Source organism: Trematomus bernacchii, unplaced genomic scaffold, assembly GCF_902827165.1.
Source record: "Trematomus bernacchii unplaced genomic scaffold, fTreBer1.1, whole genome shotgun sequence".
NCBI lineage: Eukaryota > Metazoa > Chordata > Actinopteri > Perciformes > Nototheniidae > Trematomus > Trematomus bernacchii.
Window position 1 is genome coordinate 18,116,451 of NW_022988043.1, and position 27,802 is coordinate 18,144,252.

Below are 27,802 nucleotides of genomic sequence, written 5' to 3' on the forward strand. Positions count from 1 at the left end.
ATATCAGTTGTCTTATATAGACATGTATTGCAGTTTTTTTTATTTTAAATATCAAGAAGCCAGTGGAAAACTCAGCATCCATTTATCCAACAAGACATTTTTTTTGTCTTTGATAAATTCTGTGGAAATGACGAATCTTTCCTTGCTTACTAAAAACAAGTAAACATTGGCAAATTAAACACATTCCGAATATTATTGACCATCACAAGTATCTAAGTATTTCATGGTTGTGTTTATATTATCCAATATTCTACGTGAATAGTTGGACGGTTTTTAAATGAGGTATGTTTTTACTTCCCAGGCGGTTTTGTTTTATTTATTGTTTATTTTTTTTATTTTTTTTTATTAGATCATAGATATACGTCGATGGAATTGGAATTGGAGTTGATGGAATTATATGATGATTCACACTCATGTACAGTAGGTGGCGGTATGCACCTTAATGTTGTTTGCAATCCGCCAAAAACCGAGAGAAGAAGAAGAACTACCCAGGCGGAACTGTTTAGCACGAGTCGTTGTTTTCACACGGACCAACCGAATTCCCAGACATGGCATCCTGCACGCGTACAGTGTGGAAAGGTCAGTTGTTTTTGTGTTATTTACTTCATTTCTGCTGACAGTTACCATTCAGGGAAAGCATTTACTAAGATGAACACATGCTTATTGTTTCAGGCTTGTCTTTTGGTTTCTTGTTTCTGCTAAAGCGCTAAATAGTCATTACAGCCTGACCTGTTAGCCTGCCTTCTAACTAACTTACAGATCAGTACAGATCTCACATGTATTTACTTGTTTTACAACCTCCTTGCGTACTAAATAATTCATCGCACGGTGCAACATTCATTTAACCTACTCACTAAATTATTGACATTCTCTGTTTATTTTGCATTCATCTAACAAACAAGTCAGCTCTCCAAATATATTAAATGAGCAGTTCTTTAGCGCGTCCTTGAACCAAAATACATTGTGGTGGGCGGTAATCTAAAGTTCTAACGAGTTTTTTTTAAATCGATAACTTAAAGGGGACCTATCATGCAAAATGCACTTTTGTACGTCTTTTATACATGAATATGTGTCCCCGGTGTTCCAGGGAACTCACCAAGTGTCAGAAAACACAACCCTCTCTATTTTCCTCCATACCCAAATCTCTAAAAAAGGGGCTGCAACGGATCTGATAAAAACTGATCCAGATTTGAACACTTCAATGACGTCACAGAAGTGGCGCTACGGCTATTGGGCCAACTCTCCACCTATCAGGGGAATGTGGGGTTGGGCCACGGCCGGCCATTGCCGCTCGAAAGCGCTGGAGACGCTGTAGTACATATGCCAGGCCTGTAAGTGGCGCTGTAGTCTGCCACAAAAGCAGCGAAGAAGACTTCCCGCCCATAGTTACCATGGTTACACTTCTGTTTATTCTCCGCTGTGGCTTTTTTTCTCCCTCCCCGAGGCAAGCGTTTGCTCCCGCTGCTTTAATTCAATGCAATCCCTCCCCGTCGAGGCAAGCACTGTAATTCTCTCCGGTTAGTCCACCAGCAGATGACAAACACCCACCTCTCCGCCTCTTCCAAGGAACGAGGGGACCGTGCGGCAGAGTTTCAGTTTCTTTCGCCGGTCAAGATGTCCGTTAAAGTTTAAATCTTCCGGACAAAATTAGAAAAGTGCCGGTCAAAGGTCTTCTTTGTTATTTATTGAGCTTTAAAACAAATGAATAACGACTCTATAGGCCTATAACAATATAATAAAACACGGAGGACGGAGATTTTTTTTTCTCCCCCTCTTGACTTGATCAGAGCACGGCTCCCCTCTCCTGCAGGGGGGCGTGGTCAGCTGCAGCTCACAAACTCAGACCCGTAGACAGCAAACAGCACATAGAGTGAAATGAGGCATGGCTAAAATGCATGATCTGTTTGGTATTTTGTAAACAGAAACGTATAAATATACCTTATATAGGTATGGCCCTACAATATATCATTTAAATATAGCATGATAGGTCCACTTTAAAGTAGTGCTTAGTTGATCATAAGTATATGACGAATTAAAGCATCAAGATGATTGATGGTTATATTATAGCTTTACATGTTATTATGATGGTGTGTATGTAGTTGCGTTTTTATATGTACAAAAGTGGTGGGGCACAAAAAACTTAGATGTTTATTAAGCTTCTGCAGTGAGGTTCATGGCTGGTGAGGCACTGGCACTGACTCTTCAGGTTTACAAATATTATATTTTGACCTAAATCAAAATATAATATTATTTTCCAAAGCTTTTTTAGTCTGATGCTTCGATTAATTTTAAACAGACAGTTCAACAAAAGGATACCCACATTTTTTAATTTTATCATTTAAATATTGGATTGTTCTCTCTTAGTAAGATCCCATTTTCAATAAAATTGCGGTCTTACCTTGACTTGAAGATGAAGTCCATTTGCCTATCCTTCTGGACACAAATCTCTATTACTTTTTTGTAAAAGTCCTCCTTATCTTCTTGAGGGTTCAAAATCGAATCATAAATCTAATCGATAGATTTATGATTCAAAAATTATAAAAGTAGGGTAGACAAAACGTGCATTTATCTAACAGGTACGTTTCCGGCAGATCTTATTTCGAGCTATTTTCTAAAATCCTATGGAGAAATCTCATTGCTTTTTTGTCGAGGGAACCCATGCGCAGCTTACTTCTGGGTTTTAGGTTTTAAATACATTTTTTTTAAATAAAAAGAAAGAATGCTAACTAGGTAAGATAAGATAAGAATAAACAAGTTTAAATGATTTGTTATTGGTTGTGATCATATTCTAAAGATGTTTGGATTATTGAAAAGTATACAGCTCCCTTTCATCTGAGTGTTGAGAGCTGTATCCATCAATTCATGTTGTGCTCAAAGTGCACCAGATTGATGCTTTTAACTTCAACATTTAAAATAAATCTTCCTGGGGGTGCATGCCCCCGGACCCCCCTAGAGGATGTGAGGTCCACCCCCAAATAAAGCAGGTTAAAATAATTAAATTGAATACATTTTATTTTAGTAAACACTGAAAACGGGTCCCACAGACCCAAACAGCACACAAAGGTTAAAGGTAAGCATATAATAATGTTAAAATGAGCTAAATATATACACTGCAAAAAAACAAGAAAAGAGGAGTAAAAGAGCTCACGACTTGTTTTGTTTTTTGAAAGTAGCTCCTTTATCTATTTGCATGGGTTCCCTCGACAAAAAAGCAATGAGATTTCTCCATAGGATTTTAGAAAATAGCTCGAAATAAGATCTGCCAGAAACGTACCTGTTAGATAAATGCACGTTTTGTCTACCCTACTTTTATAATTTTCTAATCCTAAATCTATCGATTAGATTTATGATTAGATTTTGAAACTACAAGAAGATAAGGAGGACTTTTACAAAAAAGTAATAGAGATTTGTGTCCAGAAGGATAGGCAAATGGACTTCATCTTCAAGTCAAGGTTGAAAAGGCCCACCTGTTCAAAGTGGGGAATGACAGGAAAAGTTTGAGAACCACTGCCCGATGGCGATTATTTTTTTGCCGCACACATTGAATAGAAAAAGACTCTGGGCATGCGCAGTGTAGTTTTTACAGCTTCCATTCACTTAGACAGTGAGAGACAGGGGCTTGATCGGGGCTTGACCCACGTCACTCAAAACGGCTCAATAGGCACACTGTAGACACTAATTAGAAGAACACAGACGAATCAGTTGATTAAACATGATCGTAAAATATATTTTAAGATGTTTTGTTTTTTTTGCATTCTTTTGTAATTATTATTTTTAATACTTTCTGCTGACACTAGGTGGGGCTGTGCCCCTAATGACCAGTCGCCACTGTGTGTATGTGCTTATTATCAAGTGCGTGTATAACTGTCAGATGTCTGAAATCAACCTAGAGGGAAAAAACGAAAATAACCGATGCTATGTATATTAATTCACTTGTTAGTGAAGGGGTTACATACAAAGCAACAACCACAACATCACAATACAGCATTTAACTGCATACAACCAGGCAGTACCTCAGATGTATTGCTTATAATTAACAGAAGTATTTATACTCTCACATAGACGGTGAGATTTGGGGAAAGTGATTGTGATGGCAGCCCCTTGACATAACTAGTGCCAGTGAACAGACTAGGTGACATTTGCAAAGCACATTTTTATCTTGCATATGAGTGAGCTTTCTGTCCTCATGATAAAATGTCATTATATAATAATAAAATATCTCATATAATGGCACATTTTTCCAATGTTTACATGTGATGCATTCTGCTTCGGATTCACATAGATACTTTTCTTGTGGTATTTTGTGGTATTACGTTTTTTTCCTTATCATTGAAACATATTTTATTATATCACAGAAAAACATCTGACCTCTGGTATTCAGTTTAATTTGCTTACCCACAGCATCTAAGTGTGTTACATCGAGTTTGTCATCTGCACCCAGTTTTTGCAGGATGTCAGAGGCAGCTGCTGAGAGCCGGAGGTCCGGCCTTCACAGACGTATCACCGACCGCTCCGAGAAATCTGCCTGTCAGGACTTTTGCAGCTGTCAAGTGAGTTTGCAAACTTTAGTTTAAGAAAATCAGCTCTTAGTATATTAATCTACAGGTGAATTGATATCCACTAGAACCAGTATGTTGTGCACTCAGCAGATAAGCTGCCATGTGTGACCTACTCAGTTCAACATCTTCCTTGTTGTTTATTAGGCCACAGAGGAAAAAACAAAAAGAAGACAAAGAGAAGGAAGTGAAGAAAGAAAGGAGGATCATCGATGACTCGGACAGACAGAAGCCCTACGGCTTCACAGCGTGGGCGCCTGTGGATGACGTGCACGTTCTCAGGTTCTACCCGCGGACCACCTACGGAGCAGCTGAGTCCGTCGACATGCTGAAGACCTTTCAGAGGTTGGACTTCACCCCCCTCAAACAGCCTATCTACGTCAATCTGAGGCTCAACATGAATCTGGAGAAAAAGGTAAGGGCAACGTCACTGAAGCTGTGTCCATTAAGAGTTAATGCCGGATAAAAGTTCGATTTTTGGAGGGAAAATGTGCCTTTACTAGGTAGGAAGTTGTTTGTATAACCATTATTTTTTCAGAACTAATATTCGGATGCACCTCCCCTATGTATTGCAGTTTTTATTAAAGGTCCCATGTCATGCTTTTCCGGTTATTAACCGTCCCCTTGTGTGTTATGAAGCTGGGTTCCAATTTGTAGACATTTGCTTAGCTTTAGATTATAATTGGAGCCTGGCTGATTAATTGGGTAGGCACTCACTCACATACACCCACTTTGCCGTTTATTAGTAGGCTGACAGTCCTGTTTGGATTAAGACCTGATGGGACCAACAGATGTCAAAACATATTTGCTTTTAAACGATTAAACCACTACAATAAAGGCTGTCTAATATGGTAACTTGTTGGTTTTGGGGTACCCTCCCCTTCCTGCTTATCCAGTAAATCCTCCCTTCATGAAGTCATACAAATCTTTTGTTTAGAGGAATTTATTATTTTGTAGGATGTAGTTTGTGTTTCTGTTAAACTGTAGGCCCTCTCAGAGTGAAAACGGTTATCTTACTTGATCTAATCTTATGTCAATGGGGTAATAACAAGGCAAAAATACAAATAACAAATAAGTAAATCCAGGTTATAAGGCCAATGTTCGTGCAAATTCGAACCCAAATACATGAATACACTTTAATTAACAATAACAGTAGATCTTCCAATGAATATGGATATATTTGATCAAAGATGAGTCACCACTTTAACATGGTGGAGTCTGCTGTTGACTGCACACAAAGCTGATTTTCCACATAAATTGACTTGGTCAAATGTGCAATACCATTGTATTCCAGAAGTCCCGAGCTGCTTTATTTTAACCACGTTGCTTGAGCCGTAAAATAGAGCAGGAAGGCCGACATGTTTGGCTTCCACAAATCTCAGTATTTATTTAATTACATTACATTACATGTTACTTGTTAGACGCTTTTATCCAAAGCGACTTACATACTCAATACTGTGGGCAATCCCCACAGGAGCAATTTGGGGTGAAGTGTCTCAGGGACACAACGACATGCTGACTGCAGTGGGGTTTGAACCTGTGACCCCCTGATCCGAACACCAAGGCTCTATCCACTGCGCCACACGCCTCCCCTTAATCAAGCTGCAGTATTAGCAATTTTGGTTAATCAGCAAAAACAGTGTGACCCAAACAAAATAATGAAAAGCTCTTAGTTTGTTAACCACTTTGTGCACCAGGACTGCAGACAGAGCACCAGACATATTTTTCCCGACAGCCTTGCTGTCATCTGTCTGTTGCTGCAGAACTACGCATAACAAGTGTTCCTCTGCATGTGGACTTTACTTCTTTGTTCTATGATTGACAGCTCTCCATTTGAACGTTTAAAACAGTGATCATTTAATCTTTCTTTGTCTCCTCACAGAAAAAAGTCGATGCCTTCGTCAGCACGGTGCACCTACCGCACCCCTTCAAGACAGAGATGAACAAAGTTTTAGTTTTCACCGCAGTAAGACTTTTATTTTCTTCCCCTTCAGCCTTACTGAATCTTAATTTCATAGCCAATTGATTGCTTGCTGTTGATGAATTGCTTTAATATTGTCTCAACATGATGCCGATGTGCAGCAGCTTTTTATTTGTCGTCCTGTCTGTCTGTAATGAATGGGCTCGGGTGTTTTGATCACAGAGACCTACAAGCAGGGTTTGATTTATATTCCTGTGGAGCAGCACAGGTTGTGGGTTGTAACTTATTTGTTGCATGTTAACGACCATAATGAATGACACTGGTGGCGTCTGCCAGACTGGCACACCCCAATCGGATTTAAATGGATAACACTGCACCTGTTTTTCCCTGCAGGACGCTAATCAAGCTCAATTTGCCCTGGAGAGCGGAGCAGTGTTCGCTGGAGGAGTGGAGCTCATACAGCCGGTGAGTGGAATTAAAGAGGCCCTTTATGCTTTTTGGGGTTTTCCCTTTCCTGTAGTGTGATATATAGGTTTCTGTGCTCGTCAATTATCTGCAAATGCTAAAATCCCAAAGTTCCAAAGTTTCTCTCCCACACACTCCCCCTGCCTGAAACGCTTCCATTGGACTCCTTCCGTAACATAGTGACATCAATATTTAACACTTGTGCTTCAATTGGCTAGCGCTACAACACATTGTACATGATAGTCTAAGGGGCGGGACATATCTAAGCATTTGACCAATCACAACAGAGCTAGCCAGCTAACCAATCAGAGCAGACTGGGCTCTGGTTTCAGACAGAGGGTGAAAAGAGGTGCTGCAGCACAGGCAGTATGAGAAAAATAAATAGCTTTTTGAATTTTAAAGCATTTAGACATGTCACAGGAGAAGCACAAAATAAAAATATGAACATTAAATTGACCATAATGTGTCCTTTTTAATTTGTTTACGGTTTAATACTATCAAATTGATTTCTTTTTCAGATCTTAGATGATGAGATTTCAGCAGACTTCTACATAACGGTGCCAGATATGCTGCAGAAGCTCGTACCGCTGAAAAACAAACTGAGGAAGAAGTTTCCAAAGAGCAAGAGAGGTAGTGTGTGTGTGTGTGTGTGTTGTACTCATCGGGAGAGGTCTTAGGATTTGAAACCTGCTTTTAAGATAAAGCTGACAACATAATGTCTAAAGTCCTAATATATTCATGGCCCCTCTCTCTGTTGACACACAGGCGCAGTCGGCATCAACATTCTCAAAATGCTGCAGTTGTTTAAAACAGGTCATGAGTACATGGTGGAGAATGACTGCTACATCAAGACCCAGATAGCGATGGTATGTACATTTATCTGCCAACAACCCCCCAATAAGAGGACACTCAGTGTTCAGACAAAAAGCAGATTACATCTTAAATCTTGCATGTTTAAGGGAGCAACGTTGAGAAAGAAATCCTGATTAAATATGTATACGTTTTATTCTGAACAGGAACATAAAATCGTTCGAGACTTGTTTAGGTGTTTTTAGCTATAAAATCACATTTTCAAACCAGCTGTTTCTGTCCCTTTGTTCGTCTGCGCCTCTACTTTTAAGCTTACAAAGGGTTTTATTTTAAATATAGCCTGATATTAAAAAATACATCTTAAAACAGCAAGTGAATGAATTGTTTTTTTCTATAAATTAATTTCGTACCATCTCTGTGACATTGAAATGCGGAAATCTCAAAACCATTCAGCATTTTTTGAAAAGGAACATGGAAAGGTCAAAAATAAAAATCTATTAAATTCATTAACCTCTCCTCTGCACAGCTTGACATGACCGAAGAACAAATCTTAGCCAACCTGGAAACTGTCCTGTTGGATGTCTGCTCCCAACGACAAGCTGACATGGGTAAGTTCACAAAAAAACGCCAATAAATCACAAAACATAAAAGGTCTGCTTTCCTTCTATCAACAGCAGCTGAGGAATTCTTATGCAATTTTGACAGCTCTTCAGGCTAACATTACTCATTGTTGATTGATGTGTATTTGGTTGTTGGAGAGAAAAGCTGATGGAGATGTGATATGCCGCCTGTCTTTCTTTGGGATTTCTCCAGACTGTTGCATTTTCTTAATCAAGTGTTTTAAAGAAGATGCCCTATTATGCTTTTGAGGTTTTCCCTTTCCTTTAGTGTTGTGCCAAGGCTAAAATCCCAAAGTATCCTCCAGATGGAGTTTCTGGTTTGGTTTCTGCTCACACTGAATTTTTAGAAACCAACAGAGAGTAGTTATGTTTCTCAGACAAGTAACTTGGACCCATATTGCGGAAATTCTGTAACTGACGGAAGTTAAGGCAGCACTTTAATGCTTCTTATGTGTATGTTTATGAAGAAATAACTCATAAGCATTATAAATAGATTGCAAATCAATCACATGTTATGTTTAATTACCTCTAGAAACGGTACCAAAATGGTGGCTACTTATTACATTATTTTACATTACATTGCATTTAGCTGACGCTTTTATCCAAAGCGACTTACAATAAGTGCATTCGACCAAGAAGATACAAACTTGAAGAAAACAGAATCATATAAGTACATCAGGTTTCATAGAGCCAAAACATTTCAAGTGCTACTCAACTGGCTTTAGATAAGCCAGTCCTTTATTAGTATATAAGTGCTTTGTTAGTAATTCTATCGCTCGAAGTGGAGTCGAAAGAGATGAGTTTTTAGTCTGCGCCGGAAGGTGTGTAAGCTTTCTGCTGTCCTGATTTCAATGGGGAGCTCATTCCACCATTTTGGAGCCAGGATAGCAAACCGACGTGTTTTTGCTGATGGGAACTTGGGTCCCCCTCGCAGTGAGGGTGCAGCGGAGCGGAGTGTATTACAATGTGGTTGCTGTTGCACACTTTTTAATTACTTTCCAATCCGCAGATGGACTTATTACTCGTTTAGCTTTGAAATGCTAAAATCTACTGTTATAAAATCATCCGGTAGTTTTGTTTGCTTTTACAAAATGCACCACATCCTGCCTGGAACAGATTGTTCAGGTCGTCTAAGTTTGGTTGTGAGCCCAAACTAATTGTGAAAGGCCTCTAAAACTTAAAAAATCTTTTTTTTAAATGTATACCTCTAATGAATGACTCTATTAAAATTATTGAGTGAAAATGACCTTTGATGATGCTCTCGGTGCTCTTCAGTGACAGTATTTTCTGTATGATGAAGTTAATTTATTTGTGATCTTCTGCACATTCGCTTTGCTTTTCACTTCGATAATAAGATGCTCAGTGTAATCATCAGCTAATGGGTCCCCATTAGAGAGAGAGGCTTAAATGATCTACATAATAATTGATTCTGAGCTCACTAAATAAAAAGTCATTAACAGTGCAAGTAAACTGCAAAGCTTTCAAAAATACTGATTGAGGACAATTTAAAACCGCTGGCCCTTTGTGACCTGGAAGTTCTCATTTCAACAACTTTTTGATTTTGCTTTAATTTTTAATCTCTCTATTGTTTCAAGGCTTTTATTGTCATGTGTGCATAGCTACAGTGTAGTTATGACAATGAAAACCTTAGGTCACAGGCTCCTCCAACAGCGCAACACAACAAAACAGGTAAATCAAATCAAATGGAATATAATGGTAACAGTGCAGAATAGTCTATACAGAGAAGAGAGAAACTCTGGAGGAACTTTGGGATTTTAGCCTTTGCAGACCATTTACATGCCCCAAAAACTATATAGCACACTACAGGAAATAAAAGGGGAAACCCCAAAAAGCATAATAGGGCCTCTTTAAAAAATATTTTCCATTTTTGAGATTCCATGCTGACTTGCCAAACAAAGAAGTCAAAGGTGACCGCGGATAAAAACTTAAAATAAAAGTAATTACACTTCTCACTTGAGACCAAAGAAAGCCACCTGCAGCTTGTGTTTGAAGTGCTCACAGTCAACTAGAGATTGTCCCTTTTTATCCGGGTTGATTCCCGTGGGCCTCATCCCTGCCACCCTGGAAATGATACCGCTCTGCTGAAGCCTCAGAGCTGCACAGTGAGCGTCTCTCAGGGACTCGTCAAGCTTTGCGGTTTTCATTATCCAGCTTTTGCCATCGAGCAGAGCCAGCAGTTCAATGACCCAACAGCGAGGCACAAGGACTCTGGTCAGAATTGAATTTCCTCTGCACCCAGTGGTCAAGGATCAGAAGATGTTGCTACTTACGTTTTAGTTTATTTCCATTAATGTCTTTTAAAGAGTCCTTTGCACAGAAGCTAATGGCTGCAGCGTGGGCAGAAACAAGGGGAAACTTTAATGAGAAATTCTTAAAACCGAGAAAAGAGCGAGGCTAAAGGGGATTATTCATGACAAAAAGCACAACCATCTGCTGACCTGGCCACAGGAAAAATGAAACGCAGGGGAAACGATGCTCAAATAACTATTCATAAGAAGGTAAATAAAGTAAATATGTGGGAGAATTAAGACTGCAGGGACTTTGGTTTTGAATAAAGGAGACAGGATGTGGGTGAGAGATTTTAGGCGGTTGCCTAACTTTTTATAATGTCATGCAAACTTATGCTTATCCTGATATATAAAAACAAGGGCTTTTCTATTTTTTTCTATCTTATTTAATATGTTCTTGAAAATTCCCCTCCAGATATGTTTTGAGTGACTAATACATTTCTCTTGAGATAATATATTTCCGCAAAGAAGAAAAATAAATTGGCAAACTATCCTCTAATGAAAAGTTGAAAATATAATATATTATTTTATAGTGAAAATATTCATCCATTTCTCCATAAAGGAAATGACAGAGGCCTCAAATTATTTTTAACTCTTTAAAAAATATTGTTGGTGGGCTTTGCAGAACCAAACCTCAGTGAATTATTTCAAGTTCCTTCCATTTTTTTATTTCAGTCTGATTTGTATTTTTTAATAGTGTTATTGCTGTCTTCCAGCATTTTGAAAATAGATTAAATCTATTTTCAAAAATGTTTTTTTCATACACCGACCTTTCCCCCAAACTAATGATGGCACTCTTCTTCCTCTTCTTTTTCCTCCCCTCAGGACCTTTCATCGAGCGGGCGATCATCGCCAGTCAAACCAGTGAAGCTCTGTGGTTCAGGAGTGAAGACCTTTTACAGAAACCAACAGAGCAGGAGGAGGAATAAGCTGTTCTCACAATCTAGATGTTCACTGTACTAAATAAAGTATTTGTCCTGAGTTTGAATCTGTTGTTTATTAAAAGAAAATCCCTGTAGAGTCAAAGAGGACAAAACCTACAAGGTGAAGTTACTTTTATTAATAATCCATTATTATATTTTACAGTTATTGTTTTGCAAAATACCTAGACGTCATAAGAGTTGTGAAAATGTTTCTGTGTTCGGGCGACTGGCTGCTAGGTACTGTGGTCATCCTTCAATTGGAAGGTTGTGGGTTCAATCCCAGCCGTTGCAGTCAATGTATCCTTGGGAAAGATACTTGACCCCGTGTTGCTCCAGACGGCATGGCTGACGGTGTGTTTCAGCATATGGCACATTGCTCTGTGTGAATGGGTGCATGATTACTGGTAGAATGTAAAGTGCTTTGAGGGGTCATAAAGAATGGATAAAGTGGTATATACATACAGTCCATTTACTCTTCCATAGAAAGTTTGGTAGCACAGAATGTCATATTTGTATTTACTACACACGCAGTTTTGACATCATGACCTCTTGTTTTCTTTCCATATAAGTTCTTACTTATACTGTACATATCCTTAAACCAGCAACCCTTTGGTTCCCAAACCAAGTCAATCAATCAATCATTGTTTATTTATATTGCCCAATATCACAAATGTTACATTTGTCTCAGTGGACTTCACAGTTTGTACAGAATATCAGTATGACAATACGACACCCTCTGTCTTTGGACCCTCACATCGTACAAGGAAACACTTCCAAAGAAACCCCACAGTTTAAAGGGGAAGATGGGAGATACCTCAGGGAGAGCAACAGAGGAGGGATCCCTCTCCCAGGAAGGACAGACGTGCAATAGATGCCGTGTGTAAATTGAAAAGATATACATTTACAACATAGGTAGACCAAATGTTTGGAAATGCATGTGTCTATAATAAGAAGATGAATCCACAAGGATGTCAACAATCCTGTGGGAGCCATCAGGGAAGTAGTATGATGAGAGTCAGGCAGGACCGCAGAGACAGGTTCAGCCACGACTCGAAATCCAGGACTCAGGATGCAGGACTCAGGATCCAGGACCACAGCAACAGGCACAGCCACGACTCAGGATCCAGGGCTCGCGATCAAGGACTCAGGACCACAGCAACAGGATCAGCCACGACTCAGGATCCCGGCGTAGATATAGACACCAAAAAGACATTTGGGGGAAGCTGGGTTATTCGGAACATGAGAGTACACAGGTACAGACAGAGAGAAGGAAGAAGTAAGGTGTCCCCCGACAGTCTAGGCTATAGCAGCAAAACTAGGGGCTGAATCTAATCAGCCCTAACTATAAGCTTTATCAAAAAGGAAGGTCTTAAGCGCACTCTTAAAAACGGATAGGGTGTCTGCCGCCCGAACACAAACTGGAAGCTGATTCCACAAAAGTGGAGCTTGATAAGAAAAGGCTCTGGCTCCCATTGTACTTTTAGAGACTCTAGGAACAACCAACAACCCTGCATTCTTGGAACGCAATGCCCTAGTAGGACAGTAGGGTGTAATGAGTTCTTTAAGGTAGGATGGCGCCTGCCCATTAAGGGCTTTGTAGGCGAGAAGAAGAATTTTAAATTCTATCCTGTGTTCTATAGGGAGCCAGTGTAAGGCAGCCAAAACAGGAGTAATGTGGTCCCTTTTCCGAACTCTGGTTAGTACACGTGCTGCAGTGTTTTGAATCAGCTTAGTACATCAGCTTTTTGGTACACCCTGATAATAAAGAGTTACAATAATCCAGCCTTGAAGTAACAAATGCATAGACTAGTTTTTCTGCATCGTTTTGAGGCAAGATATGCCTGATTTTTGCAATGTTACGTAGATGAAAGAAGGCGGTCCTTGAGATTGATTTTATGTTTATGATCAATCCTGATCAAATATAACACCAAGATTCCTTACACTCTCACTGGAGGCCAAATTAATGCCATCCATAGTTAGTATATCTTTAGATAATTTGTTTCGTAGATTCTTTGGGCCGAGTACAATCACTTCAGTTTTGGCCGTGTTTAACATACAAAAATGTAAGGTCATCCACGTTGTTTAGTCCTTGAGGCAGTCTTGAATTGTATTTAGATGGTTGGATTCATTAGGCTTGATTGATAAATATAGTTGAGTCATCCACAACAGTCCCTATACAGACTGAGCTACTGCAAGAGATCATGCATTCAAGCCTGAAAATCATGCTCAATGGATAAAAGCTAATAATTATCAGCTCCCTTTCCACTGTTTTATTGTGTTATTTTAAGCTCTATGGTTGCAATAAGCAAGAACTTATTTTTGTCTCACTTTGGTGCGGAAGCACGAGAGTGGCCTGCACTAAGCCCTTACCTTAGAGGTAGGGTAGGTAAGTTTGAGAAACCGGCTCGAGATACACTTTTTGTTATATTCCATGGAATGCTCTTAACATCCCGATAGCAATGAATATCTTAAGTGCTTTGACAAAAAAATCCATAAAAAAATGTCATCTGTGGAAGCCGTAATACTGTAAAAAGTACGACCAATCATTTTAGCCGGCCCGGCTAAAATAACTGGATGGCCTACCTGCCTGTCAGCCTTCCATCTGTGCACAAACTTATCTCGTGCCCTCATTGGTCATGTGCGCGTTCGTGTGTGTTGGAGGAGGGGCTCTATAAGGAAGTGGCAGATTTTCTCCGGTTGTGTATTTTCAAATTCTAGCGATCTCGAGCCGGTTTCTCAAATGTACCTACCCTACCTTTTACCCCATCCAAAAATGTCAACACTGACGGTGATCCCCCTTGGAAATAACGGCCACATGTACTTTGCGTCATAATGCCGTTGTTACTGAAAGGAAGGAAATCCTGGCAGAGTAATGTCTTGGAGCACTCACAGCAGCATTACATGTAGTACTGTTATCTCAACACCAGGAGGCAGCATTAACAAAGCCTGTGCTGTTGACCCATGTCTGAATATATTCCTGCCATCTGTTGCAGCTGAATTCCTCGGAAAGATGAACAATTGCAACCTAAGAGTATTTTACAACAATCCCGTAGAAATAAACATGGGTATTGATGTGTATTTTAAAGAATTCCTTTATAATAATCACCTTGAAAAGTTCATCAGTGTGCCCGGCTCTCTGAGCCAATATTCATATCTTGAAGAAAAAGGTATGAATATTTAAAGGTCACCTATTATGCAAAATCCACTGTTTCATGTCTTTTATACATAAACACGTGTCCCCTCTGTGTAAAGAGACTTTGAAAGTTTCAGGAAAAAAGATTGGCTCACTTTTTGTCCTGATCCATTTATATAAAAACCGGTCTGAAAATGAGCTGATGATGTTTTATGATGTCATAACGATTTTTTGGCTTGTGTAACCATTAGCCAATAACCAACCAAGGTACTCCTCACCTTATCACCTGAATCTCCTCCTAGAGCACCATTGTGTTTTTTTTAACCAAATATCTCTCAGAGGGGCGTGGGAAGTGGCTCCTTATTTTCATCTAAAGTAAAAGACAGAGAATCAGCACTTTTGAAACAGGGCTGAAACAGAGGGGTTTATGGGATACTACAATGCATGATCTGTTTGGTTTTTGGAGCCAAACACTTCAGAGACATGTTTGTATATATCTGAGACCTATAATATATTGATGAAAAACAGTATAATAGGGGACCTTTAATTTATATGTTGATGTAGCAGCCACTGTGTGCACCAGGCTAATGAAAAATAGACTATAAGAAGAAACAATGTAACCGGAAAATATACGAAACCATTGTTTCCTTTTGACAAGTTTTCTGTTGTTTGTTATGCTGTGTATTGTCATTCTGATTCTCCATTGTCTCTTTATTATTGTTGTTTCAGACTTCTTTGCATGTCTGTTTGTCCTTGAAGATGTTTACACCCTCTGTTGCTCCTCCTGAAGTTTCTTACTTTTAACCCTATTTATGTGTTTTCCATTAGATGGTCTTTAGATGGAGGCTGTATTCCAAAGCCCTTTGAGGCAGTGGTGATTTTGGACCTTGTAAACAAAAAAAACGGTATCATGTGTTTCCAAATGGGCAGCTTTGGACTTTTAAGGTGGTCTTAAAGAGCACATATAATATTCATTTTCAGTTCCATATTTGTAGTTTGTGCCTCTATACTGTGACATGTCTCCATGCTTTAATGTTCAAAAAGGTCTTTATTTTTCTCGTACTGCCTGTGCTGCAGCACCTCTTTTCACCCTCTGTCTGAAACCAGAGCCCAGTCTGCTCCGATTGGTTAGCTGGCCGCTTCGAAATCCGCTTCGAAATCACATACAATGTGTTGGAGCGCCAGCCAATAGTATCCTGAGTGTTGCGTTGTGATGTCGCTATGTTACAGAAGAAAACAAAGGAGTCCAATTGAGGTGTTTCAGGCAGGCGGGGAGTGTCTGGGAGAGAAACTCCCTCTGGAGGGAACTTTGGGATTTTAGCCTTTGCAGACCTCCCACATGCACACAAACCTATATAGAACACTACAGGAAAGGGTTTTGCAGAATTTCTTATAAGCAATGACTTAACTATACAAAACACTTCCCAGTCAGGGTTCATTAGGACTCAACCGGGATCGTTTTCAGGAAATACTTTGGTTTTTCTTACCCTCCTTATCACGATAATTAAAAAGCCCATTTACATTATGCAAATAAAGAAAATTAAAGGGAAAGTAGAAATATATCTATGAATATTTGTTGACCCTATAGCAACATAGATTGTTAAGTGTGAAAGTGGCTCTGTGCTCATAAGTGCAGAGATAGGAAGGTGAAACCATGGCCTTTTTATTAAATTTGACCTGGGTGTGAGAATTAAGTGTGAGTTAAATCTTCAGTGGACTCCACATGGAGTTTCAAAACGATGACGGATATAACAGTTCATTATTCTGACTGACTTCTGGTCACGTTGACTCGGCAGGTTCCCAGACAGGGGGTCAAGGTTTACCCAGACCGTGGTCCTGGTTATAAATAGTTTCAGGGTTGCAGACAGCGGCAGCTTTAAAGCAGCGGAAAGAAAAGAAAACTTGTTCAAAGGCAAAACGGATCCTGATCCCAGTTTTTGGCAGCGGACAAAAGGGCCGAGGGGAGATCAAGTTACTGCCATGTGACACTGAGGAATCTCAGGCCTGCACTCCCTCTGATTAAACATTATACACTCTCAGACAGAAAACTGCACACTTGCCATAATGCTCTACACTTATTAAACAAACATTAGCTGAATTAAACACCCTGCAGCTACTAGAAATGAAAAATCATCCCACCAGAAATGATATTGTAATTCTTTATGTATGCAATATGTTGTTAATATTCACTCGCAGCGCTCTACAAAATCCTTAAAGGATTGGTATAATTGGATATAAAAATATATTTCAACCCCCCGAGTTATGCTTCTAGTCATGCAAAATATTGTTTATTGACAAAATATGTTAATGGTAACCAATAAATGCCTTTAGTAAGATAAAGTAGCCATAAACTGCCACCGGGGGCATGAATGTGATGTCTATGTGATTACAAAGTCAATATTTAAACATTTTAAATTATTGAAGCGACATCATAGGATGAATAAATTAGATAAATTGGAAATTAAGCACATCACACCAAATTTGACTATTAATAATTCATCAAGTTGTAAAAAGCCCTTAATCAGTAATATATATTAATTGGTTTCCCTCTAACTTTTTCATTTCTACAGATTTTTTACTTTACACCTTGGAAAAAGGAGAATAGAATAACTACCATGAGGTCCTTTGAAAATACAAAAAAGACAATACATCACAGCATAATACCACATAATTCAAAATCAGTATATAAATATATAATGGACCAATAAGAAATAAAATATGTTAAAGGCTATATAATTATAGAGACTCACATTATAGCCACTAATTGCAGTTCCCATCTGCAAAAATAAGATTTTGGTATAAAAAACATTGCCTAAAAAGTAATAAGTGTTATGATACAAAGGTTACTACAAAAACTCCTTATATTCATTTAAAGTGAAAAAAAAGTTGTTTATGACATCACTTTAAGAGGCATGGAGTCACAAAAATGATTTATTTTCTACATGAGGGCAAATAAAAAATATAATAATATTTAGAAAATTATACAAAACCTAAAGTTCCATTGACCAGATCAAGACAACATTGAGTAGATAAAGTGAGAACGAACTTCACAGATGATTAATTATTTATGTCAATCTCAGATTTTGAGGGTTAGAATAAAGAATTCTGATCATTTCACACTTATTCATAAAAACAACAACAACAACAACAACCTTCCCCCTTTTAATCCCCAAGAAGCAGAGTCCCCCATCATGTGAGATTATGTTATCTGCGAGGTGGGTGGTGGAGGTGGAGGTGGAGCAGAGGAGAGGTGGGACGTCCCCCTGGAGAGAGGGAAGGACGATCAAGAAAAGAAGAAGGAGAAGAAGAAGAAGAAGAAAAAACACTAGAAGAAGAGTGAGTGAAGGGGGGAACACAAGAAGATCGCTGCACCGCAAGAAGTGACTTCAGACACCGCGCAGCCCTCGCTGTCCGCCCGCCTCTCTTCGTCATGCGCCTCGGGTTTTAAAAGCGTCCCGGCTGCTGCTTCTGCTGCTGGGGAGAGGACGTAGCACCTTGCATCTGGTAGTTATTTGAGTTTTGTTCCCGACCGGCTGAGCGGAGAGCAGGCGGAGAAGGAGAAGCAGGAGGTGGATACTTATCCAGGTTTTCGGGACTGCGCCGCATTCCTTCCCGGAGCGCAGCACTGTGGAGCCGGACCCGGTGCGCTCCGACTCCACCGATCCCTGGATCTCTCATGCTGGTTTTCTGCTACATCGCTAAATGAATAATGCACAGTGAGAACTGCACGAACTAAACAGATAAACAATCACACTTCGCGCGTTTCCCCCCCCTGACTGGATTTGGATTTAAATGCCCTTTTTGGCAGCGACCATGGGTGCATGGTGGATATTGGCTGGAGCTCTGGCTGGGATCCTCACCGTCCCCCGGGGCATAAATGGTTAGTATTTTTGCTCTCTTTTCACCAAACCAGTTGTTATGTAGGTCAAGGGTTATCAGGGACCACCATGCACTCTGACATGACACCCCACATTCACATTTACTTCTATGTGGGCCACTTTTTCAGCACTCAATCACAAGTCGGTCCAGGCTTCCTTTACCTTTTTTATTTGGAACAGTTTCATTTGACCCTGGCAGCAGTGAATGTAATGTATTCCTGAAGTTTGCCAGAACACCCTGGAATTCCCCGGAGGACCCCTGGAGTGGGCCAGGACCAGGGTTCGAGTTATAAACTGAGCTCTATGGGGGTCTTTAAAACTAACGCGTGCTTGCACACACACACACACACACACACACACACACACACACACACACACACACACACACACACACACACACACACACACACACACACACACACACACACACACACACACACACACACACACACACACACACACACACACGCACACACACACACACACACACACACACACACACACAGCAGCCCTCTACTTGCTACAAACTTAAATATGAAAAGGTTCAACTATGCACACACACATCATCTCGGCTCGCGCAGCACGCTCACAGGCATAGATTGCGCAATAATGTATTGCGCACCTTGGAGGTGCAGTGCAGGCATATTGTCATTCAAGAGATGCGTAGTTCTTTTGGAAAACATGTTTTTCTTTTATCCTATTTACCTCGTTAACGTAATAATATTCATTACATTGACACATGCGTTATTTGTGATTACAATAATGGTTGTTGGTAATGTATTAGCGACCCCCACAGATGTATGATTTCACTGCGTCCGTGGGAGCTCAGACCCTCCTTAAGGGAGCTCAGCTCCCATTGGCTCCCACATAACTCGAACCCTGGCCAGGACCCTAGCTGTTGGGACCCCCTGAGCAGGTTGTGGTTTCCCAGGGTCCAGAGCAGAGATTTAAATGTTTGCCAGTCAAGCTTCACCATTTGAAAGGTATCTCAAAAGAGAAAAGTAGTGAAATCAAAGATTCGAATCTCACAAGCAGTCATTTTATAGGATTTCTGAATGAGCACCTGTATGCATTCATCATCAAGTGATGCTGAGAAGACGCATCCATACTCAGAGTAGTCAAATTAGCCAGAAGGCATTAAATAATGTTTTAAATGGTTTAATGCAGTATACGTTGTTATATCAGCATTTCAGTGACTATATTTCTGGGAGTCAGGACACTGAAGCATTGCAATAGTTTAAACAAGCTGTTGTATGTATGCAAAGTTATTTTCCTTATTCAAATCAAATTTGAGATGATATTTTACATCTCTTGACCTGCAAATCCATTCGTAGTGAGACAGAAGTGAAGTCAAACTTCAGAGACACTGAACATTCAAGAAAACTTTTGGCAAACCCCAATTTGAACCATTTCACTAGCCACAATTTAATTTAATAGGGGTTTCAAATGAGCACATGTTAGAGAATGTTCTCTTCTATTTTACATCAATAAGTTGGAGTTTAGCTGTTCATGATGGCCTGAAAACAGCACCCTGTACTCAAAATAATCTGATGTATTATTTTGCAAGCGATTCATTTGTTATTAGCAGGTAAAAACATCTGCACTTCTGAGTTGAATGTTGAAAAGTAGAAGATTTACTGTTGTTGAAGCAATTTTTCAGTGATATTCAATGTAGTTAAGACATGCTTTAAATCTAAGAAACCCAATTTATATGAACTGTTTTATGTATCCTAGACATCAATACTTTATGGGATAGCAGTGGAGTCATGCTTCACAGTTAGTTTGAGAAGGTATAATTTAAAGATGATGGAATACATTCAGTTATTTGCCTAAAAAAACACAGGCATTATCAACCAAAAATAATCATAGAGCTGAGTGAGAATAATCTGCTTTACGGATGATAATCAGCAGCTGCCTGTTGTGCATTTTCTTAAATATCCAAACATATTGAAAAGTGTTGCAGCTACTGGCCCTCTGTGCCATTGGAATATTCCACTCTGCATCACATCTAAAAGGTCTGCCCATGCACAGCTACAGTTTTCCCATCAGGGGAGTTATAATGCACAAGACTGTGAGGAGCAGAATCTAAAGCAGCTGTTACTGAACTGCCCCATTCAAGGTTTCACTGAATCAAACTCGGGCTTGTTAACATCACAGTCGGGTGCCTGTGGGGAAGAGTCGGGCTGCATGCTCAAAATCTGGCAGGTGAATGTGTTTCTGGTCACGTGCTGTGGCAAAATGTCAGACTTTTTTGTATTCATTTCCAAAACCATTAGCATCTTCTCTCATCCATCTCGGCATGCATCCAATCTTCTTGGCATCACTTACTTCAGTAAAATTCAAACTTTCATAAAGATGCTCCTTCCACTGCATCCAGAGCACGTTGCCGTTGGATCCACCAGAGCAAAGTAGTTATAAAAGTTGAAATGTTATCGACATGAAGTGCATGCTGCTCGATGGACAGGGTGGATGCTGCGATGAAGAGAGCGCTTCCTGTTTGGAGTCAAGACACGTTTATGTCATGTTGGGCTTTCAGTTTAGACTCATTTACATGTAGCTCTGAGCATCTGCAGGATTATTATCCCAAACCAATCCAATTCACTCACCTTTGGAGTTAACTTGATTGTGAGTTAGGGCTTGGCGCCAAATGTTCTATCACAATACGAAGTAACCAGACTCTTTTGGTGCAAGGTGCCACTTCCCCAGCATCATAAGCAGTTAAATGTACTCTGTATGATACGAGAGAGGAAAATATCCTAGTATTTTTTTTAAATGAAAGAGTGCTACTGTGAGTTGGAGTCAGGCAGCAGTTCTGTGTTGTTGGGTTTAAATTTGGTGTTTGCTAAAAAAAGAAAGTTTCTCGAAAGAGTAGAGTTTTCCCCAAAATAAATAATATTGTCAAATATGTGCAGGCCTATAGAATGACTCATGTTTTGGGTGTTGTTTGATGCCTATTTCTTGGAAGTCTGAGGGGAATAACTCTAAAATTAAAGTTCTTCTCTTCAGACTATGTCAGAACCAAAACATGAAAGATGTGTATAGTCACTCCAAAAAGGACAGAGTTATGTTGCAGTGTCAAGCTATCATTTTGAATTCTTGGTGATGGTTTCATAAAACCGAAGACTTGAACTGCAACACTGTATGTGGCTTCTTTTGGAGTAACGTAAGTGTCTAATATTGAAATATATGTTAAGTTAGACAAAGATGTTGTACTTTTAAACTACAGTATGTACAGAAGTGAATCAATTGTAGTATAAAAAGGGTTTATTTTGACGCCAAGACTCACAATTAAGTTGTTTTATTTGTATTGCCAAGTATTTCCATGCACCTTGGAAGTAGGTATTTTGTGCCAGGAATCCCTACTTGTGTACTTGCAGAAGCAAATTCTGAATATTACACATCTTTTTAAAACTGCAAATTGAATTACAGTTGCTCATCACTCATGTCACGCTAACTTAAAGCCGCTTAAAAGTGTTAATTGGCTTTTGACAACAGCTTTCACTACTGTGAATCTTCCAACAGCTGATTTATAAATCAGATTATAATTTGCATTTAAGAGATAAAGAGATGACAACATGAAGCAGCAGCATTACAAACAGACTCGCTGTAAAACTGTACTCATGTTTTGTGGATCTGAAACATTACAGTAAATGTTTACCTCCATTGTGCTAGCTGTACTTTTCCCCCTGAGGCATCTCAGGTTTCTTCAGTCTAGCTTTGTGAGGCCCAGACCTCAGGCTGATTCTCAGGCGCGTGTCCCTCTGTCTTTCCTTGTTTTCGTAACATTTAGCCTTCAAATTGAGCTGAGATAATCATCAGCACTCTGTCATTTCACTGTAAAGGTCACATATTTTCTGGTTGGATATGTTCTAAAAGCCCTAAAATGCCACTGTTCATGATGCACTTCATTATAAATCTGGGTAAATGCTCAATTTAGGAGTTCACAGACCAAACTAAAATACTTTTACTAAATTCTAATTTGAAATTATAACATTAGGTGTACAGTATCAGGTAAAGGGTAGAGTTTGAGTGTATTTTTGAGAAATTATGAAGACGAGTATTTACTGGTAGTTTTGTGGTAACATTTGCCAAAGATATTTTAGCTAGCATTAGCTTAAAGGTGGGGTATGTAATTTATGTCAGAAACCCTTTTTGTTATATTCCATGGAATGCTCTTAACATCCCGATAGCAATGAATATCTTAAGTGCTTTGACAAAAAATCCATTAAAAAATGTCATCTGTGGAAGCCGTAGTACTGTAAAAAGTACGACCAATCATTTTAGCCGGCCCGGCTAAAATAACTGGATGGCCTACCTGCCTGTCAGCCTTCCATCTGTGCACAAACTTATCTCGTGTCCTCATTGGTCATGTGCGCGTTCGTGTGTGTTGGAGGAGGGGCTCTTTAAGGAAGTCTGAAGGAAGAGGCAGATTTTTTCCAGTTGTGTACTTTCAAATTCTAGCGCACTCGAGCTGGTTTCTCCAAAATGACATTCCCCACCTTTAATGCTAGTTAACACTTTAACTATAGGGACTTTTGTCCAAATTCTGCTAGCTAATTTTAGCAGGCAATGTTGAGTGTGTGTGTTTGTCCTTACTGTGAAGTTGAGTAACCTTTGCTTGTTAAAATAAATGTGTTTTGTTTCAACATTTCTCTTGCCTGTTTACATGCTATTGCTAGCTAAATAGGGATTATCATACTAGTTACCTGGTTTCTTTAAATGTGCTTGCTTTTTTGATGTTTTGTGATGGAATAGCCTTAATAAGTAGTAGGGAGGCAGTTCAGTGTTTAATGACGATTAGCAAAGGTTTCTGAAATTTGTGTTAGCCTACTCTTCCCGCTAGCTTTAGCTTTGAAAGGTGGTGTTGGCGTGGCTTCAGCGGGATTTGTTTTTATTGTTCAACCCGTTTTTTGTTTTGAGTATTTACCTGTCTGAAAACCCTAAATAATATCCTGCATGCACATATTCTTGGTTTACCTTACTAACGATTATTTTGTCATCAATCTCTACATGTGATGAGGAATTTAGTGGCAGCGTCAGCTGTAGTTCATCTGCTTGAGCTGTATGTTGTGTGATCCAGCTGATGTTCATGTGTTCAGGTGTCGAACTAGCCTAAGTTGAACAATGTGTAGTTTAACTTAAAACAACGCTTTTCTAAATACTACAATGTTAGATTGTTTTAGGATTGACAGAGTGGGAAATGGCCTGAATTGGGCTCTAAGGGAAAGAGAACATCACCAACATTTGGCAAAGAATGTCTATATTTATTATAGATAAAGCTGTGAAAACAATAATTATTTGCTCTCCTGCATGTGCTTGCTCTGAAAACTATGCAAACTCACGCATGTGATTTATTTCATACAGTTTCAGAACAAAAAAAGCGAGTCCCAGTATTTTTGTTTTTAAAAGTTTTGAAATTATGCTGCATGAACTTTGATACTAAGAACGAAACTGAGTTGATAGTTTTCAATGATTGTTGAATGAGTGCAGACAATCAGGTCTGTACTCATGACAGGTTTCCTATTGTTAATCTCTAACTGCAAAAATAGAGAGAGGAATGCTTCTTGGCAAACAAATACATTTTTGATTCAATATCTCAAACTTCAATGTAAATTTGTGGTTGCGTGTCAGTCAAATCAGAATTCCTGCAACATGTGAACTTTAAAGTTTTGGTATTTCATGGCTTTTATAAAGTCAAGGAGATTTTAAATATTTGTCCTTGGATTGTTCTCCTGTAGGGTTTCAGAATCAGTGTTACAGAGATGTATTGAACACTTTTAAAGTATGCAGCGATACACATGGCATAACAGCTTTACGGGGACAGGTTTACATAATCCCTAACAATAAAAAAATACAATTACCTGATATTTGGAAAAGTGTGAACATGTGTGGACTCTAATGCTAATGATTTTCTCTCTCCCTCCCCTCTGTCTGTCATCCTAGGAGCTTGTATCTACGAGGGATCGCTGTATGCGGTAGGTGAAACCACCCTGTCTTGTCCTATTTTACCTCCCGTATAACTGTTTAAGATTTCCTCCCCGTGCGCTCTAACAATTAGGAACTTGGATCCGTCCGTGAAGTCTAATGTGTATATGCTCATGCATTATTCAAAGCGGACATCACCCGGTTAGCATGACTGACGGTTAAAGCTGTGTGTATGTGCAATTGTAAAAAGCGTGTATATTATCAGTAGGGATTGCTGAGTATCCTCAGTGGTCGGAGATGTAGCTGAGAAGATGTGTCTCATCTATAATGCATGCCTCATACTGACTTTGTGGATGATAATGGCGGTGAGAGAGAGCATCTTTTAGCCCGTCTGTTAAAAGAAGAGCATCGGCCCCCGCTGCTCTGTTCGATTGAAGGTTAGGTTCTTTGCAAAGTTTGAAATAAGTTTTGGATGAGCTTTATTCCCGAGCTCTGCTGGGGATTGGCGAACATTCAGGGTTTTTGCTCTGAGTGAGGTTTTTGTTTTAATAATCTTAAAACCCAGCTGCAGGGTCCTCGCATCCTGGCCTGCAAATGATTTGAATGTTTCAAGGGTTGTGTCTGGCTCGAGGCTCTGACAGACGAGATGTCGCTTTGTTCACCTGCGCAGGCTGCCAAGGCTTGCCCTCCGTCATACCTTTCAACATTTCCACTTGAATTATGAGTTTGAGCTTTAAAAAAAATTGAGTTTGACAGAGGTACTTACACATTTTGTAATGAAAATATATGCAAAACATAGACAGAATCAAAGCAAACCAGTATCTAATAAAACCTTTAACATTGCAGCTTTTATTTGCCATTAACTGCCTATTCATTACAAACTGCTTTACAAACCTTTCTTTATCGAGCTAGTTGTCAAGATCCTTTCTTAATGCCAGCATTGAGTAAAGGGTCTTTCCTGCCCTAAGTGATAAACAATGAGCAGTTTAGGACTTTCAATGCCAGCACAGGTTATACTTTAAGGTGATTTCGCCATGAGATAACTCTGTCTCCTCTTGTTGGTTGAAAACAGGTAAAAAATGAATGAAATCTCCTGCTGTGCACTTTAGAAAAACACCACCTATGTCTTGAAGCAACTGGTAATCTCTACTAAAAAGCCTTAAACATGGTTCTCAGCGCTAGAAGTTTTTGGTTCCCATGCAAAATAATGATGAACTCCTGCTTCGTTCCTGCTGTGTTATCAGTGTAATTACAGTAAAGCTTAACACGATGAGCAGTAACATACCTGCAACTATATGTTCAATCCTGTAAATGCATGAGAACACATCCTGCCCCCCTGGCTTTGAAGGGAGGTAATTGTAAGGACGAGGATGTGGAGACAAATATGGTTCATCAGTGTTTTAGGAGGGAAGAGTGTGGTGGTGTAGGTATGAGAAGGGAAAGGAGGAGGTGGAGGGTTTTGTGGGAAAAACGGGAGACAGGTGGGACGTCCCAGCATGTTGGAACAAAGTCGGGAAAAGGCCCTTCTGGGAGTTCAAAGTGAAGAGCTCCCTCCCAACACCTGGATTGGTGGGCAGAGAGGAACAAATGGAAAATAAGGAAACAGATTAAAGTGCAGAAGCCCTCAGGCCCCCTCTGTGTGGTGAAAATAATCAAAGGAGCAAAACAGCCTTGTCACACATGATCAGTGTCCTATTTCTTATTTTTCCAGACCTTCATTTCTTTATTTAATTAGTTATGGTGTTGAGCTTGATTTATGCTCAATAATAACTCGCGTTCAAAGGTCACCATGGTCATACTTCACAGCTTGATTTAAAAAAAGGCATAATGGCACAATTATATATGTCAGATGAAAGGCATATTGAAACACATGTTATACACAGTATAATGGGGCAGTAAGACATCGTTTTCATATCATTTTCTAAGGTTTCTTCAGCGATTTTAAAATGTTTGCCGAGTCAATGTTAACGTGTACTTCAGGAACCAGGTTACAGTGTGATTATTCCAGTAAGCAGATTTTTTAAACCTCATTTTAACATAAAGCGGGCTTCTGTAACACCGGATTAGAGAAATTCGATATCCCCAGATAGATTTATCCCGGAGAATGTTCATTTCCTGTGCCTTGTTTGTAGGTAAACATTGATCTAATCTCATTTTACATGTAAAAATGTACATTACAAAGACTCCAGACAGGGGAATAAACAGGTCTTTATCACTATTATGATCTCATACTACCACCTAAGAAACATCTCCAAAATGCGACACTCCCTCACCAAACCGGATGCAGAAAAACTGGTCCATGCCTTCATCACCTCCCGCATTGATTACTGCAATTCTCTGCTTGCAGGCATTCCAGCAAAAACCATTCAGAGACTGCAATATGTACAAAACTGTGCCGCCCGGATACTCACAAAAACACGCAAATCAGAGCACATCACCCCCATCCTTCACTCACTCCACTGGCTCCCTGTAACCCACCGGATCAACTACAAAGTCCTCATAATGGTCTTCAACGCCATCAACCACACTGGCCCCACCTACCTACAGGAACTGCTAATCAGAAAACATTCCCATACCTCACGCACACTCAGGTCAGACAGCTCCAATCTCCTGGCTGTCCAAAACTGGTCACCATGGGAGACCGTGCTTTCTCCTCCCTGGGTCCACGTCTGTGGAATCAGCTTCCAGAGAACATACGGACCTCAGCATCACTCTCAGTTTTTAGGAAATGCCTCAAGACCTTTTATGCTCTTAACCTTTTATTTGTATTTATTTTTATATTGCCATATTTGATCCAATATGCTCCTTTAGATAACTTTTTACTTATTGTTCCTTATAGCTTTGTGAAGCACCTTGAGATGACGTTGTCTTTAAAGTGTGCTATATAAATCAAATGTATTATTATTATTATTATTATTACTATTACAGCCATGCTCTCTACAGTATATGAGGTTTAAGTGAAAGCTGATTACTGACCAGCTGCATGTTTATGTGGATTTACCTACTTACGCTCTACAATGGCATGTAAACACGATTACCTCTGTGACCTGGTTACATAAATACAAGATATAAGTACATTGAGTACATTGACAAGAAAAATAACTAAGGACTCGATGGTGGTTGAAGATGTGGACAAGCTAACCCAAAGCTAACCCAAAGCTTGCACAGTATTTGGGTGGTCTATAGATATTTAGGAACAGAGCTCGAGAGGAGCATTTCAGCTGAAGGGCCACATATTTAAAAGAAGCAAAGTTCCCATAAG

At 39.6% G+C, this 27,802-nt stretch overlaps 2 protein-coding genes across 2 annotated transcripts in view; both read left to right on the plus strand.

The window, feature by feature from the left end:
- Nucleotides 1–451: 451 nt before the first annotated feature.
- On the plus strand, nt 452–11,663 carry mrpl1 (mitochondrial ribosomal protein L1). The gene is made up of 9 exons (XM_034117497.1): nt 452–579; nt 4,442–4,550; nt 4,704–4,971; nt 6,439–6,522; nt 6,871–6,942; nt 7,461–7,572; nt 7,708–7,808; nt 8,279–8,360; nt 11,507–11,663. The coding sequence occupies exons 1-9, from the start codon at nt 549–551 to the stop codon at nt 11,608–11,610; spliced, it is 963 nt and encodes a 320-aa protein (XP_033973388.1). The 5' UTR covers nt 452–548; the 3' UTR covers nt 11,611–11,663.
- Nucleotides 11,664–18,529: 6,866 nt separating this feature from the next.
- Nucleotides 18,530–27,802, plus strand: part of fras1 (Fraser extracellular matrix complex subunit 1) — a 281,858-nt gene continuing 272,585 nt past the window's right edge. The window contains 2 exon segments of the mRNA XM_034118256.1: nt 18,530–18,617; nt 24,559–24,590. Of these exon segments, the coding sequence (XP_033974147.1) occupies nt 18,530–18,617; nt 24,559–24,590 (120 nt within the window).

Bases quoted from the DNA above. Each gene is read 5' to 3' on its own strand.
- mrpl1 (XM_034117497.1), top strand. From the start codon at position 549: ATGGCATCCTGCACGCGTACAGTGTGGAAAG. The intron at 4,972-6,438 runs GTAAGGGCAACG...GTCTCCTCACAG, and splicing joins ACATGAATCTGGAGAAAAAG to AAAAAAGTCGATGCCTTCGT. The intron at 7,573-7,707 runs GTAGTGTGTGTG...GTTGACACACAG, and splicing joins GTTTCCAAAGAGCAAGAGAG to GCGCAGTCGGCATCAACATT.